The sequence below is a fragment of the Nomascus leucogenys genome, chromosome 8 (genome assembly GCF_006542625.1).
Source record: "Nomascus leucogenys isolate Asia chromosome 8, Asia_NLE_v1, whole genome shotgun sequence".
Lineage (NCBI taxonomy): Eukaryota > Metazoa > Chordata > Mammalia > Primates > Hylobatidae > Nomascus > Nomascus leucogenys.
Genome location: NC_044388.1, coordinates 16,854,516 through 16,870,065, shown reverse-complemented (window position 1 = coordinate 16,870,065; position 15,550 = coordinate 16,854,516). Strand labels below are relative to the sequence as shown.

The 15,550-nt window shown below is 51.4% G+C and overlaps 1 protein-coding gene across 1 annotated transcript in view; it reads right to left on the bottom strand.

The window, feature by feature from the left end:
* The window catches only part of RAB6B (RAB6B, member RAS oncogene family), a 71,762-nt gene that overhangs the window by 33,203 nt on the left and 23,009 nt on the right, over positions 1 to 15,550 (bottom strand). The window contains exon 2 of the mRNA XM_030816808.1: positions 6,870 to 6,928. Within this exon, the coding sequence (XP_030672668.1) occupies positions 6,870 to 6,928 (59 nt within the window). The remainder of the gene's footprint in view (positions 1 to 6,869; positions 6,929 to 15,550) is intronic.

Genomic DNA, 15,550 nt, shown 5'->3' with positions numbered 1-15,550 from the left:
TCTCTCACAGGCTGGCCTGATAGAACAGCCATTTGCAAGCATTTTGGCTGTTTGATCATTACCTCCCACTGGACTCTTCCTTTTCCTTTGTATTGATGGCACTGATATTCTTCCAGCATTTCTAGACAGAAACCTGGGGCGCATTCAGGCCTCTTCCTCTTCTGTATGTAACCCACAGACACACTGTTTGCTGGCCCCTTCCACTACCTGTGCTATCTCTCCTAGGCCCCTCGCTTACCTCCCACACAGCCCTGCATGGTTCCTCCCTTGCCCCTGCCCTCCCTGCCCTTCCACACACAGCTGTATCTGAGTCTGTGTGCCCCGCCTCAGCTGCCACCCCTGGACCCGGCCCAGCCCCTCCAGGCCTGCCTCCCACAAACTCCGTATCTTTGACCCCGTCAGTGTCCGGGTCAGGAACCCTCCATGGCGCACTCTTCCTACCCAGGGATCCCAACCCGCCCTCGGGCCTTCCACAGTCCCAGTCACTGGGGCCAACTCACCCACCAGGCACGAGGGGCACAGAGCCTAGTGCCCATAAGACATGTAAGGGCCAAGGAAAATGTTTCCATTTTAATTTCTCTTAAAATCAGGAGAAGAAATGACTATAATTATAATGAATCCAGCCTGAATTACATTCATCTCTATACCAATGTAGCTGTAAAAATATAATTCTTAACATTTTTTTTAAAGGAAGAGACCTGTATTCGTTTCCTAGGCCTGCCATAACAAAGTACCGCAGACTGGATGGCTTCGACTACAGTCATTTCCTCACAGCTCTGGAGGCTGGAGGCTGGAGTCCGAGACTGAGGTGTAGGCACAACTGGCTTCTTCCGAGGCCCTCCCTGGCTTACAGATGGCTGTCCCTTCCTGTGTCCTCACATTGTCTTTCTCTGTGAATGTCAATGTCCCCATCTCCTCTTCTTATAAGGACACCAGTCATATTGAACTAGGACCACCCTAATAATCTCATTTTACTTCTATAGAGACCCTATCTTTATCTACAGTCCCATTCTGCGATACTTGGGGCCAGGACTTCGACACAGGAATTTTGAGGAGACACAATTCAGCCTATGTTAGGGCCCATGAAGCGAAATGCCTGAGGCCCATGAAAGCCAAAATGCAGCCCTGCCAACAGCCCACTCACTCACAGGCCCCACTACTGCCCTCCACTCCGACACGCAGAGCTTTTCAGCAGCTTAGTACTTACTGCATTTTTTTAACCTGGAAATTAATCAGATGGAATTTAACCCCTGTATCATCTAGATCAGTGGCCTACTTTAGAGGTAGGAATGTGGCAAATATGTATGCATGTATTTATTAATTGATTGACTGATTGAAATAGGGTCTTGCTCTGTCACCCAGGCTGGAGTGCAGTGGCATGATCATGGCTCACTGCAGCCTTGACCTCACAGGCTCAAGCAATCCCCGCATCTCAGCCTCCTGAGGAGCTGGGACCACAGGCTCATGCCACTATATACAACTAATTTTTAAAAATTTTATAAAAACAGGATTTCGTTATCTTGACCAGACTGGTCTTGAATTCCTGGCCTCAAGCAATCCTCTGGCCTTGGCCTCCCAAAGTGCTGGGATTACAGGTGTGAACCCCCACCCTCGGCTATAAATTTATATTTAAACCGTAGCTCACGTAGGTCTTAAAGTCTAGGTGATGGAAAATTACACCAAGAAAAAAGTGCTCAGTAACCTCAGAATCTTGCCCGAAGTCCTACAGGTGTCTCTTTTCACGCCCCTTTTCTATTCCTGGGTTGGGGGTGGGTGTCAGGGTCCAGTGTCCATGACTGTGTGGGTGTGTCCACAGGGAACCTTCTGGCTTGACCCCCGCTCAGGTCTGTTTTCATCACTGGGCCCTACCTCACCCACACCAGCAAAGACAGTGCGGGGCCTTTTTAGGCTCGAGTCTCTGTTTGTTAAGGTCATGCTGCCAAGGCTGGCAACCCCCTGGGCCACCTGAGAATGTGCTGACCTGGAAAGAGATGGCAGAGCACCAAATACCATGTTGAATAAAGCATAGCCTTCCATGCACCGTGACCTCTCCTGTTTGCCCCTCCCTAAACCCCCTCCCTAAGTGCTGCGTGTGGAGCTCAGCTCCTCTCAGAAGGGCATGATCACTGGGGAGGGGCAGGTTCTGGTTTATGGGCTGAGCAGCCAGATAAGTGGCCTGCAGACACAATGGCCAGGCCCCAGGAAACACTCATATTTATTTCATTAAATCAACTTACAAAATGTTACACAAAGAAATGATCTGGAGACACCTTGTGAGAATAAAAAGACATGCTGCCAAGAAAGGACCCCGGGGGGAAATGGCCTCACCAGGTCGAGATGCTGGGCAGGAGGCACGTGAAGGGCCGGAGGGGCTGGGAGCCTGCAGGGGTTATGCTGGGGGGTGCGGTGGTGCCCAAGCTGAGGAACAGGCCAGAAGGTCCAGTCCCCACTAGGATCAGACTGGGAGGTGCTAGGATTTTGGAGTGAGTTGAAATTTGAAGATATGATTAATTAAGGATCTTGAGATGAAAAATCATCCAGAATTTAGGGTGGGTCCTTAAATCCAATGACTGTCCTCGTAAGAAGAGGTGAGGACACAGAGAGACAGGAGGCCTGCTGAAGACAGAGGTGGAGAGTGGAGTGATGCAGCCACTAGCCAAGGAAGACCCGGAGGCACTGAAAGCTGGGGGAAGGATTCTCTCCCAGCGACTTCAGAGAACAAGGCCCTCGTGCCTTGATTTTGGACTTCAACCTCCAGGACAGGAAGAAAATAAACTTCTGTTGTTTTAAGGCACTCTGCGGCAATTTGTTAAGGCAGCCCCAGGAGGAGAGAGAGGAAAGCCTCAGGGCGGAGCAGCAGGAATGCAGTGAGGATCACCAGTGAGGCCAGAGCATCTCAGGTGACCCCTTGGCCTGGGAGGGCGAGGAGGAAGCCACTCTGTTCCCAGGCTCTGTGGGACCCAGGAAAGGATCCAGCAGAGGCAGAGCTTCACAGGCCTCCAGAAATGCTCCTCCACTCTGTGAGTGTGTCCTCCTGAGAGCAGCTGGGTGAGCTCTGGCAGGCCAGGGACCTGCTCCCAGGGACAGCCCATTAGGTCAGTGGTTTCCTAATTTGTGCCATGGTGTGAGGCCCAGGGATGAGCCAGTGGGCTCTAAGTGCATCACAATCACTGCTGAGGCTTTAAGCATGCTAATATCCGAGCCAGCCCATGAATCTCCCAAAAGGTGATGCTAACAGGCAGCCAGGAGTGATAGAGGGCCCCTGAGAGACCCGAGAAGAGTGCTGCTACCAAATCCTCCCCCTCCATCCCCAGCAGCCACCTGCAGAGGCTGAACCCTTCCACGCTGGCGTGAGTGCAGGTTTCACAAAGGTGGCTCACAGACCAGGCCTGCAGGTATGTTTCATTTGGCCTGCAGAAGGGGAAGGGGGCTGGCCCCAAAGACAGCCAAGTCTCATGACAATGCACATACTGGAAGGTTTTTTTCTATCATAAATTTTGAAAGTAGTTACTTCGTTGGGGTTTTATATGAGAGAACCACTGCAGACATGAATCTCATCTGGCCGTGACTCTTGTTTTTTTACTTCTTCAAGTAAGTGGATTTAGATGAGGTGATGGGCAGGGTGTTGAGAGGCCAGAGAGTACATGTGTCATGAGAACGTGTGTGTGTGTGTGTGTGTGTGTGTGTGTGTGTGTGTGTGCACGCGCGCGCGTTTGGGGGTGAGGAGGTAAGCATGAGGCAAGAGGAGGTACAAGACCTGCTCCCCTGAGGCATCTCACGGGGCCTCCCAGGTGGACAAAAAGTCTTAAGAGGTCTGTAGAACCCAGCTCTGCACACCCAGATCCTCATGCCAGCCCCTCAGGGTCTCCTGCATGTTCAGCTTTAGACCGAGAAAGAACTCACCACTGTCACTGAGGATAGGGTTAAACACCCCCCTCCCTGTCCTTCATGCCCTGGCTGATTCTGTGGCCAGATTCTGTGGCCAGGCAACTTTCTTCTGCCTCTCCAAACATAGAGTAGGCATTTGACAAACATCTTTTGTCAGAATGAGTGAATGAGAGGGGAGTAGTGGGGCCAGAGACAGAAAGTGTGGGAGAGAAAGAGGGAAGGAGGGGTAGATTCAGTTCCTAGGAACTGTCTGGGCACCTCAGCCAATCAAGGCAGGGCAGCTCTGCCAGGTTGTACTGCTGGAAGGATGTCTGAAGGGGTGGTGGGGAGTGATTGCTGTGCAGGGGCACAACTTGGGGTGAGGTAAGCTGAACCCCCAAAGACCCTGGGGATCTTGTCTACTTCTCAAATGCCTCTGCCACCATGTTAGGAAAAACAAACAAAATAACATTTCCCCTTCTCCATCTCCAGAGAATTCATTAAAATGAGCCTCTGTATACACAGAATTGGAGCCCTGGTCTCCCAGCCTAATTACCATTTTTAAGAGCACTGGGAAAGGAATTCCACCTGCTGCAATATTGAAAAAAAAAAAAACAGAAAGCCTGTCCTCTCTGAGGTTTCTGTCCTCTTGTCACCACATTGGGTCCTTGAGGCCTCTTGATCTGTGGGTTTAAAACCCGAGGCCAACCCTCCATGCTGTTTTTTTTTTGTTTTTTTTTTTTTTTTTTTTGTGCCAGCAGGCACTGGTAATACCAATATGGTCAGGCCCTGTGCTAGACTCATGAATGCAGTAGTGGGTCCCAGAGAGTCCTGGCCTCAGCCAAGCACAGAGCCCAGCTCAGAGCCAGAAGCACACAGGAGCTACTGCACAGCTGAGAGGCTAAGCCAGCCCTGAGGATGATGCTATAGGAGAGATGGTCATGGAGGGGACAGAGGATGAAAGGGCCTTGCTGCTCAGACCAAATATGTGCTCTGGGCCTTGATGCATCCAGAGAATTCTCGCAGCAGATAAGAGAGGAAAGGGCATTCCGGCAGAGGCAATGACATGAGTCAAAGTGTGGAGGCATAACAGTGTCACTCCAAGGGCAGCAGAAGCAGGGAAGTCGGCTGGACCACAGGATGGGGGACAAGCAGTAGGCAATGGGAGATGACACTGAACATGGAGGTAGGGCGAGATTTTGAGGAACTTGAATGACATGGGGAGGAGATGAGGCTTTGATCCATACTAATGGGACCCACTGCACAGGCCTGGGGGCCCCCTTTGTCACCCACCACTGCCAAGAACACCAACCAACCAAGAGTCTCACTGTTTTCAATGGGACACTAACAAGAAGCATGATACGTAACTTAATAGTAAAAAATCAAAATAATATATGAGATCATTCATACACACACATGCATGCACAAAAATAAATGAATACCAAGTCAGACTTCAGAACTAAGTCTGCTGCAGCTGTCACCTTGAATTCAAACTGATCCAGTAGAACTCCCCTCATTAGGAGGACAGGCTTGGTGCTACAAAGCCCTGGCCCAGAAAGGATACAACAAAGACAAAGTGTGACCAAGGTGAACATCCCACAGGCCACGCCTAAGGATGTGCACATCAGCCAGGGCCCCTCTCCCAGAGCCTCTGTCAATTCCTGTGGTCAGTTTCACCAAGTCCACTGGCTAGCCAGTATTTCAGACCATAGCAGAGTAGAAGCAGAGGTAAAGTAAAAATTGAGACCACAGCAAAGAGTAAAAATTAGAGACAGGCAGACAGAGGGGCTGTATTTAAGGCAAGGAGGATAACTGGTCCAGAGGGAGACAGACAGACTAAAAAGTAGACACAGAACTGCAATCTGCAGTAAGCTGTGCTCCACATACTCTGTAAATCCAGAAAGGCGGAGGGACATCTTAGAACAGCAGTCCCCACTGCGTTCTATAAATGTTTGTCCTTTGAGAACTCAATGACCAAGGGATTCCATGATCAAATACATCTGAGAGATCCTACACACTATATCCCTCTTTCAGTAAATCAAAACTATACACTGATATAGTCAGGCTCAGAGAAGCCCTACAGCACAGCAGTAGATTTACTTTTGTTCACCCAGTGTTCCCTAAATCTGTACTGTACAAGCTCTGAACCCACTAAACCCTCCCCAACTTTTTTTCAAGTAACACCTACCAACACCTCTTAGTATCTCACAGAATCCACTGGTGTAGAAAAATGCATTATCATTTGTCCCTAAGGAAGAAAACAGCACCTTTTTTCTTTAAAAGAGTTGAAATGATTAAGTTTGGTGCCTTTTGCAAAAAGCTATAATTGCATGGAAAATTCACTTTACTTGCACAAACCTCCCTCCTCACCAGTGGTGCCAGGAAAGTGACATGTTATTACCTGCCAAGAGCTTGGCCTTCAGGGCACCTGGAACCACCTCTGGGCCTCTGGTTGACCCCAGACTACCCGTCCAGGGCCAGGAGCTGCAGAGGTCACTGCATCCAGCCTCTTGCCCATGTAGGGCAGGGCAAGCTCATCACACCAGCCTCTCCAAGGAAGGAAGTACCTCAGCAACCGTGTGTGTGGCGGGGGGGTGGAGAGAGAGAGAAGGTCCCAGCAAACACAACCATTACAACCATGCATGAGGCACAAGTTTGCCTAACACTCTCATTTTTCATCTTGTTCCTCTTCCACATGATGACTCCCCTGAATAACCAAACACTATCATGGTTTAGATCTGCCTGTGAGGAACAAGAGAACACAGACTCTCTCTATTTTTAGAATTTTCCTCTGGAAAATGTTCCCTTTACCAAGGGGTGGATTTTCAGAAGGGCTCAAGCTCTTTACAGGGATGGGGCCAGTACAGAGGTGGGAAGCTCCTCCATAGCGAAATGACACCCTGGGAACCCAGGGCCATTCCACTCCCATCCCAGCTCAGCAAGTTTCAAAGAGAGGCCAGCCACTGCCAGGTGATATGGAGGGTGAGCACCCAGGACCTCACCTGGTATGTGTTGTCGAAGCTGTCGTACATGAACCTGGTAATCAGAGACGTCTTCCCGACTGCAAAACAACAAGGAGAGAGGTGTTCAGTCATGGCATCTGAGCTAGGCTCTTCTAAACACACTGCATTTGAAGAAAACAGATAACACAACCAAAAAGCACAGAGGAAAGGCCGAGTTGCAGAAATACAGAAGTGGGAGATAGGCCCCTGCCAGGGACCCTGTGGTGAGGCCACCGAGTCTCTATACCAGGTGGGCTGAGGGCTGTTCCTGCCAGGCACCAGGGTTTTGCCAAGGAGGAGGTGTCCCACTGCTCCAAGAATTTCCACTACCCAAATCCAGGTCTTCCTTGACCCAGGAGAACCCAGCTGATGCAAGAACCATCTATAAAAAATCAGGGCAAGTGGGTGCAAAACAGGAGGCTCCTCTCGTACTTGCTCATGTACACCTTGTTGTTGGTCATACACTGGGATGGAAGCCTGCCCTTTATTTCCTGTTAATTCAGCCTGAAGATTGGCGGGGACACTGGCTTTCTAAGGAACCAGGGGCGGGGAGGCAAATGTCATTTCCCCATGTCTCTCACAGACAGGACTATTCTTTGTGTATCTGACTGTCCAGCTCATTGCAGGTTGTTTAGCATACCTGGAACCCCGCTAGGTAAATGCCAGGAGGATCCCCAGTCATTGTGATAATTGTGGACTCACTCACACATCTGCAAATGCCCTGTAGGGGCAGTGACACCCCAACTGAGAACAACTGGCACAGCTGAGAGAAATCAGGACGGCTCCTGGGAATCCTACAAATGCTGCTAATTTCCCAAACTGTAGAATTTGGCTTCTGACCTCACCCTGTGCAACTCCCCTGGGGCCTGGCAGTGACAGAAATGCCAACTGCTGCATTTCTAACCATCTGGGCTGGGGGAAGAGGGCAGTCAAGGGACATTCATTAGGACGGGCCCTGCACGATGCTTCTCTGTACTGTCCTATCATGTCTCTGCCATGGCCCTGGGTGGCTCAGTGGGGAATCTGCCTAGCTGTGCTGGCTCAGAGCCCTCTCTGCACTGGGCTTCAGGAGGACAGGTAATGCTGGCAGGCAAAGCAAAAGCACCCTTGCCCTCCCATTTCCCAGGCTGGCAGGACATCCACAAGCTGTGCCTGGTGGGGTGGCTGGTCACTCCCTGGAGGGAGCAGGACAAGCCAACAGGACCCCTTGGCAAAGGCCCTTTACCAGCTTTGAGGCCTCAACAGTGCACCACATAACAGACAAGTGCAGTCAGCTCCCAGCAGCCGGGATTTGCTAGGGGAAAGATGATCTTCTACCCAGAAGGAGCATCTGACTGACTGTGTTTGGGCTAAATTCAGAAGATCTCATCTTTAACCCAGATTTGGTTAGCTGGATTGAAATCCTATTGGGGTACTTTTCAGCTGTGTCACCTTGAGGTGATCACCATCCCAGGACCTCAGTTCCTCATTTGAAAATGGGTATACTAACATCGAAGACTTCAGGGGACTGTAGTAAGAATTAAATCAGGTAAAAAGTACAAGGCACATGGGAAATGCTTAAAAGTGGAAGGAGGCAGCAGGTAACTGAGCTAGGTAAGGCAGTTTCCAGAATATCAAATGGAAAAAAATATATGTATCACCACCACCCCCAGCCCTCAACTCTGGGCAGCACTCAAGTCATCCCCATTTCACACAATGGGCAACTAGGTGGCAGCTCCTGGCCCAGGGTAAGAGCTGAGTGGGGCTGGGATGTGGCTGCCGGACCAGGTGCTCAGTTCCTATCCAGGTCCTCCTTGATAGGTCCTGCTGGGTTCAGGATTCTGCCAGGTCAGAATTCTGCCCTTGTTGGAGAACACTGACCACCACACCAACTCTGGATGGTCGGTGCCAGAAGTGAATTGTAGGGTACCAGCTGGTGTCAGAACAGCCTCATTTTTAAAACAACATTTCTGGGGTGAGCAGAAATGTGCCCAACATCTCTTCTAATTTTACCTGGAAGCAGCCTTTTCTAAACCTCTGATAGAAACAAGGCTATAAAGAGCATTCTGACTGCTTTAAATCTCCCCTTAAATTTCACATGAAGATGAGAAGTAGGGGGCCTCCCACACCTGGAGGATCAGCTCTGAGGCCATGATGCCCCAGGCACCTGGCTGAGGACCACAGAGGGGAAAGTGGGGCAACCCTGAACTAGCAAGAGGCAGATTCATTGGGGAAAACACGGCATCCTCCTTTTTGAGAGGGAGTGGAAAGTTACTGCCTCCTTGGGAAGAGAGGCATCCCAGGGCACGCTGGTCACTTCCCTAGGCAGCGATGCTCTGCATCCTGCACCTTAGGGAAACGGGCGTGCATCAAGGATCAGGGTGGGGAGATGGACGGGAAGACACTGAGTCTCTTCTCCCGGGGGCCTCCAAGCACAGAGAGGAGAGAACGCAGAATCCCAAAAAGCCACTAAGGGCACAGAAAGTTCATGGAGTAGCTGAGAACTTGGAAATCCCTGCAACACCTTCTAATGCCAAGGTGCCTCTCCGTGAGACACCAGCCACTGGCAGTGGATTAGTACTGGCTCACAGGTCTAGGTGGCAGGAAAACATCCCCCAAAAGTTTTTTACTGGGACTGTGCAGGAGGAGCTTTTAGGTGTGGGGTCCTGGCCAGAGCCGATATTTTCTATGCATTCCCACAGTCACTATAATAGGCAACACATGACCCCAGCATTTACAGAGCATGTTCCAGGCACATAGTAGGGGCTGAATCAGGCACAGAATTGACATGAGAACAGTAAACAGAGGAGACATGGCACCTGCCCACTGAAGCTCGCAGCAACACTGGGCACCACACCTCCCAGCCCTCAACTCTGGGTGGCACTAATGTCATCCACGTTTCACACAATGGGCAACTAGGTGGCAGCTCCTGCACCAGGGTCACAGCTGAGTGGGGCTGGGATGTGGCTGCATGACCTGGTGCTCAGTTCTTATCCGGGTACTTCCTGATAGAGCATGCTGGGTTCAGGATTCTGCCAGGTCATTATTGCCACTGCTGTGGCGCTCCAGGGAACAGCCCGTCCCAGGCCAAGTCTGGAACTGGGGGCCTTTCCCCACTTGGGAGGGGCTTGATCCAATCTGAAAGGTCAGAAACTGGTCACTGAGGTGCCCTGAAAGTGCTTTGTGGGGCATAAGGAGGGCTCAGAAAGTGAGGGTTTTAACTTCTGGGGCCCAGCACCCCAACTCAGGCTTGAAATGGATGAGGGACTCATTCTTGCTTTGCTGCAAAAGGCAATGACTTTACACTACTCCTCTAGGCTCATTTTTCTCATTTCTTGGAGCTGAAGCCTTCTTCCCCACCTCAGAGCCCGCTAAGACTACCCATGTCCTCATCACACCTGCCAGGGTAATGTGTGTTACACCCCTGCAGTGGTATCCGAGACCCTTGTCCTCCATGCTTTGTCTCTGGGGAAGTGTCTGCAGACCTGAGGCAGAGCTTATTAAAAGGAGCTCCTCTTGTCCATTTCTGCTCAGCCTCTGCCCATGGTGTCACATAAAGGAGCTGGGTGGGTATGGGGTTGTGCTGTGCTAAGCTCCTCTCCCCTCTAAAGGGCAAAGACCCCTTCCTCAGCCCACACCTGCCCTCAACAACTGCCCGGGGTGGAAAGTGCTAGAACCTGCAAATGGCGAGCTTGCATACTGCATCTACCTGGCTACTTTCTCAGTCTCCCAACCATAAGGGGTGGGCAGAACCCATCCCCAGCCACCCGACCAGGCACTCCCACTCAGCCTGAGAGGAGCAGTAGCACAGGTCATCCCAGCAGGCCTGCAGGCAGGCAGGTGGAAGAGCCAGGAGCTCCTCCTGTGTCCCCCTGCCTCGCAACAGCTGCCGGAGTTTCTGCAGGAGCTGTCCTCCCGCCAGCTCTGTTCTCAAGGTCACACTGCTGTGCTTCTACCGCAGCTCTCGGACACCACTGCAGCAAAGTGGAGCTTTTCCTGAAGACAAAGATTCAGCTCCACTGGCAGGTTTTATTAAAAATAAGCAGGCAAATCATTATTGAGCTTTTTTATTTTCTCTCTGCTCATGGCTCAGCAATGTTTTTGTAATCTTCTGGTAGTTTAGTCCCACATGATTAAGCAGGAAGATGCATTTCTCCTTTTTCAACCAAATGAGGGTGAGAAAATTCATTACTGAGCATTTACCAGGAGATGCTAGAAAGAAGAAGAGGAAACTCAAACTCTTACTGGCCTCTATTTGGCAGCAGATGAGAATTTGGCACTTTATTTAGGTTCTCTCATTTAATCCTCATCACAATCCAATGAGTTAGTTATTATTCCAAGGTCACAGAGCTGGGAAGTGGTGGAGCTGGGATAGGAGCACAGATCTGAGCCAGAGTCGATGCCTCATCACTCTGCTGTGCTGGTTTATGTAAAGGTCTGACAGCAGCAAAGCGGCAGATCCCAAAGGCAGGGGTGCAGGTGGCCGGGCAGTCAGGACACCTGCAAGGAGGACGCAGGGCAGCCGCAGGGCTGGGAAAGGCTGTGGGTGGAGGTGAAGGGGAATTCCACACAGAGGGAACAATGTGCGCAAAGGCACAGAGGCAGGGAGACAAAACACTCGTGAGAAGAAACAGGAGGCAACGGTCTAGGATGCTATGGGGGACACACTTGGAGGCCCCTCAGACTGAGGTTCATGTCAGGGCCAGTGATGCTAGACAGTGTGTGAGGAGGAGTGAGTGGTAAACACTGTTCATGGAAGCTCCATGTGGCTGTCAGGTTGATTTAAGCCAAACCCATCTCTGGGGCCAGTTGTGGAGGGAGGGAGGGGCAGACAGAGAGAAGCACGAAGGCAGGGGCAGGGGCCAGATGGCACAGGCCATGTCAGCCACATGGAGGAGCATGGATTCTCACCCAAGGGCAGTGGGAGCTTCAGAAAGGATTTTCAGCAGGAGGATGGTGTGAACAGGTGTGGCAGTTCATAATTTCCATAGTGGGCTCATAAAATATTTCCCATCCCATGTGCTCTTCTTACAGTCTAACCCTGACATTCCATCATGGGGTGAATCCGGGCAAGCCTGTGACTACGGCAGAAATGGCCCTGTGGGAATCCCAAGGCTAGCTTAGAAAGAACAGCACAGCTTCTGCCTGGAGCGCGCTCACACTGACACACTCTGGAAGCCAGCCCTGCAACCCAGCGACCATGTTGTGAGGAAGCCCAAGAAAGCCTACAGGAGGGAGACACGCATGCAGCAACCAGCTGGGGCCCCCGGCCAACAGCAACCAGCAGACCTGTGAGTGACGAGCCTTCAGGTGACTCCAGCCGGCAGACTTCAAGCCGCCTTCAATGCTGCATGGAACAAAGCCACACCTTCCCTACCAGATCCTACTCAAACTACAAATTTGTGAGCAATGTAAATATTCTTATTGTCTTGAGCCACTAAGTTTTGGGGTGGTTTGTTACACAGCATTAGGTAATCAGAGCAATAGACCTGTGCTTTAGAAAGAAGAAAACTTGTTAGTCCATTCTCACACAGCTATGAAGAAATACGTGAGACCGGGTCATTTATAAAGGAAACAGGTTTAATTGACTCACAGTTCCCCATTGCTGGGAAAGCCTCAGGAAACTTACAATCATGGCAGAAGGCAAAGGAGAAACAGGCACCTTCTTCACAGGGCAGTGGGACGGAGTGAGTGCAAGCAGGGGAAATGTCAGATGCTTATAAAACCATCAGATCTCACGAGCCCTCACTATCATGAGAACAGCATGGGGGGAACCACCCCCACGATCCAATCACCTCCACCTGGTCCCGTCCTTGACATGTGAGGATTATGGGGATTACAGTTCGAGGTAAGATTTGGGTGGGGACATTCTGCTACAGAATGGCCTACAGAAGCCAGACTAGGGGCAGAAATCTTGCCAGAGATGGAGGATCTCAGTGAACAATGCAGAGGTGGTGGGGCTGGAGAGAATGGGGAAGACAGCAGGAGACAGGACCAGTGACTGGTCAGATTTAGAGAGGAGCCCAGAACTCCTCCCTGTGACCTGGGTTCATGACCATTAGATGCTAGAGCTATTCCCTGAGCCCAAGCCAACTGGACAAGGAACACACACCAAGCAATCACCTTGGATTCAGTCACTCATAAAAGCCTTCTTTATAATTGTCAGATCAAAAGCACAAATGCCAGCACTGCATTCAGAAAAAACAATTAACAATAATCATTCAATCCCTTGAGCTAAAGATGTAAGCTTATTTTTCACTACTGGCATCAGCATGAAACAGTTATTTTCTTACCCTAGTGAGAACTACTGGCCCAGGGGTCTTGCACATCCATGGGGATGTCCAGAGGAGCTTGGTCCCGTGTAGCCTGGAAATCCCACCAGTGCAGGCTGCACTGGATGCTGGCCCTTCACAATCAGCTACCACTGCCTACCTGGACCTCACCAACGGGGGCCATTCACTCCACCAGTGCCCCATGGACCCCACGCCCCCATCTCACTGGCAGGTCCCAGGTAAACAGATTCTTGTACCTTCTGGTGGTTTCTAGGTAGCTGCAGAGGCCAATGAGTCTTCTCCAGCCACTCAGCAAACACCCACTAGGGCTCATTGTGTGCCAGTCCTGTTCAGGGCACAGAATTTGTAGTGACAAAGCAGATGCACCTCTGGCCTCAAGCAGTCCATATCCAGTGGTGAAGCGAGACCCAGATCCAAATACTAAAATGCCAGGCAATACGGGAAGGGTCTCCTGAGAGGCCCATGCAAAGAAAGGCCACTCTGCTGGGGAAATCACGGTAACCTCTTGAAAGAGGCACCATTTGGGCTGAGCCTCGATTGATGGAGATGAGGGGGTCACAGTGAACAACATTCCCGGGGAAGGGACTGGATGAAACCACAGTCATGTGAGGCTGAGATTCCTCTGCTTAAAATCATTTGCCCACATTTCTCCACTGCTGCCATGTGATGCCAAATCCACCCACGGCGTTGGGGTCAGTGGCTATGAGGACTTCTGGTCTTGTCTTGTGCCCACATCACAGGCTGAAAGCTGAGTGGGCAGTAAGTCCCCAGACTCCTCCACTGACACTGCCTCCCTCCACGAAGGACAGCTCCTCTCCCTGTCGCCTCCAAAGCGGGTGTGGGTGTGGGTGGAGAGGCTGCTGTAAGGGCCAGAAACTGGGAAGAGCAGGAGGCAGAGCACAGATATTAGCCAGAGACTGCATGGAGGGTTTGCCAGGACCTGGCAGAAGGTGTACCACCCACTAGCTAGCCCCTCGCAGAGCCAAGCCAGAACCCTGGCCCACAGCCTGCTCTCAGCTGTGCATCCACACTTACCACACACACCAGCTCCTCAGAGCTCCTGGCCAAACAGTGGGATCCTGATCCTCCTGGGGTCCACAGAGCTGGGCTCAGGGCCTAGGGCCCCAGGAGTTCTGGGAGGAGAGGGCAGGCAGGACAGATGTGGCATAACTCACTGCCATTTCTAGGCCACCTTGGTGGGCTGCCCACCTCTCAGATGCTTGTGTTTTCAGGAAATCAGTCCCTGTGCCAGGAAAAGAATCTCTGCATCCCTGGCCCACAGCCCCCAGCATCCAGGCCCATTTCAGATAATGTCTGCAGCTTTCAGAAGGTAGTCCTCAGGGCTGAAAAGGCAAGTCTGCTTCCTTATTGTGCAGACCAGTAACCCAGTCCTAGCAGAGACCCGGCTGACTCAGCCATCCCATCAGCTCAGTTTCTAGAACAGAAGTGGGAATTGCTGGTATAAATGCTAGGAAGGACCTGCAGAGGGACTTGGCCCTTGCCCTGCAGCTGGGAAGGAGGCCAGGCTACCCGCATCCCTGCTGCAAAGGGCCCTTGCGGGGAGGCCTCCACCATCCCTGTAACCTCTGCTCATAGTCTACCATTCCTGGCCTGACTGTGAGGTGCGGCCCTCCAGGCCCTGTGGTAACAAGTAAAACAGAGACACCAGCTATATCCATCTGAACCTTGTTTCCTTTGGCTCTGTTTTCACCAAACAGAAAGTCCAGCCCCATTCTTCCTCAAAGGTGGGTAAGCTTGGGAGCTGGGCTACCTGCTCCACACCCTACCCTGCCACCCTGGACTCCAAAAGGCAGCCCCCAAACTGGGCACGCATCTTTGGCAGCTCCCACTAGAGCCCTGAGGGGCTGGCTGGCTCACCGTAGGCTAAATGAGGAAACACGTGAAAAACCCCATTTCAAACCATCCCCCAAAAGACTCAGATGGTAATTAAGAAATATGCAAAGCTCTTCATTGGACATTTTAATTAAGTGTGTTAATTCCCTCTGCCAGAGGACGCTCAGCCGCCTGGGCCTCACCCAGGGATCCAGAGAAGATGGAAAGGGGAGGGTAGAGGGGAGGGAGGAGTCGAAAGAAGGTGAGGGAGGGAGGGGTTAGCCAGACAGTGGTGCAGGCTGGTCTGGCCCAGGCCCTTCTCCTGCACCAGCTAGGAGGCGGACCGATGCCTGACCCTCTCACTTCTCCACTGAGTGCCCTGTCTCACTATCCTGCACCCACCCCATCTCCTCTATCCAAGCAGGGGGCCCAGTAAGCCTGCCCACCACAGCAAGAAGGAACAGGGCGAGTGCATCCTAAGGGATCCCATCCACATAACAGTACATGGACAAAGGCAGAAAAAGGAAAGGCAAAATAAAGGTCCCTTGTGATCAAGAAAACTAAGATTCTAGACAG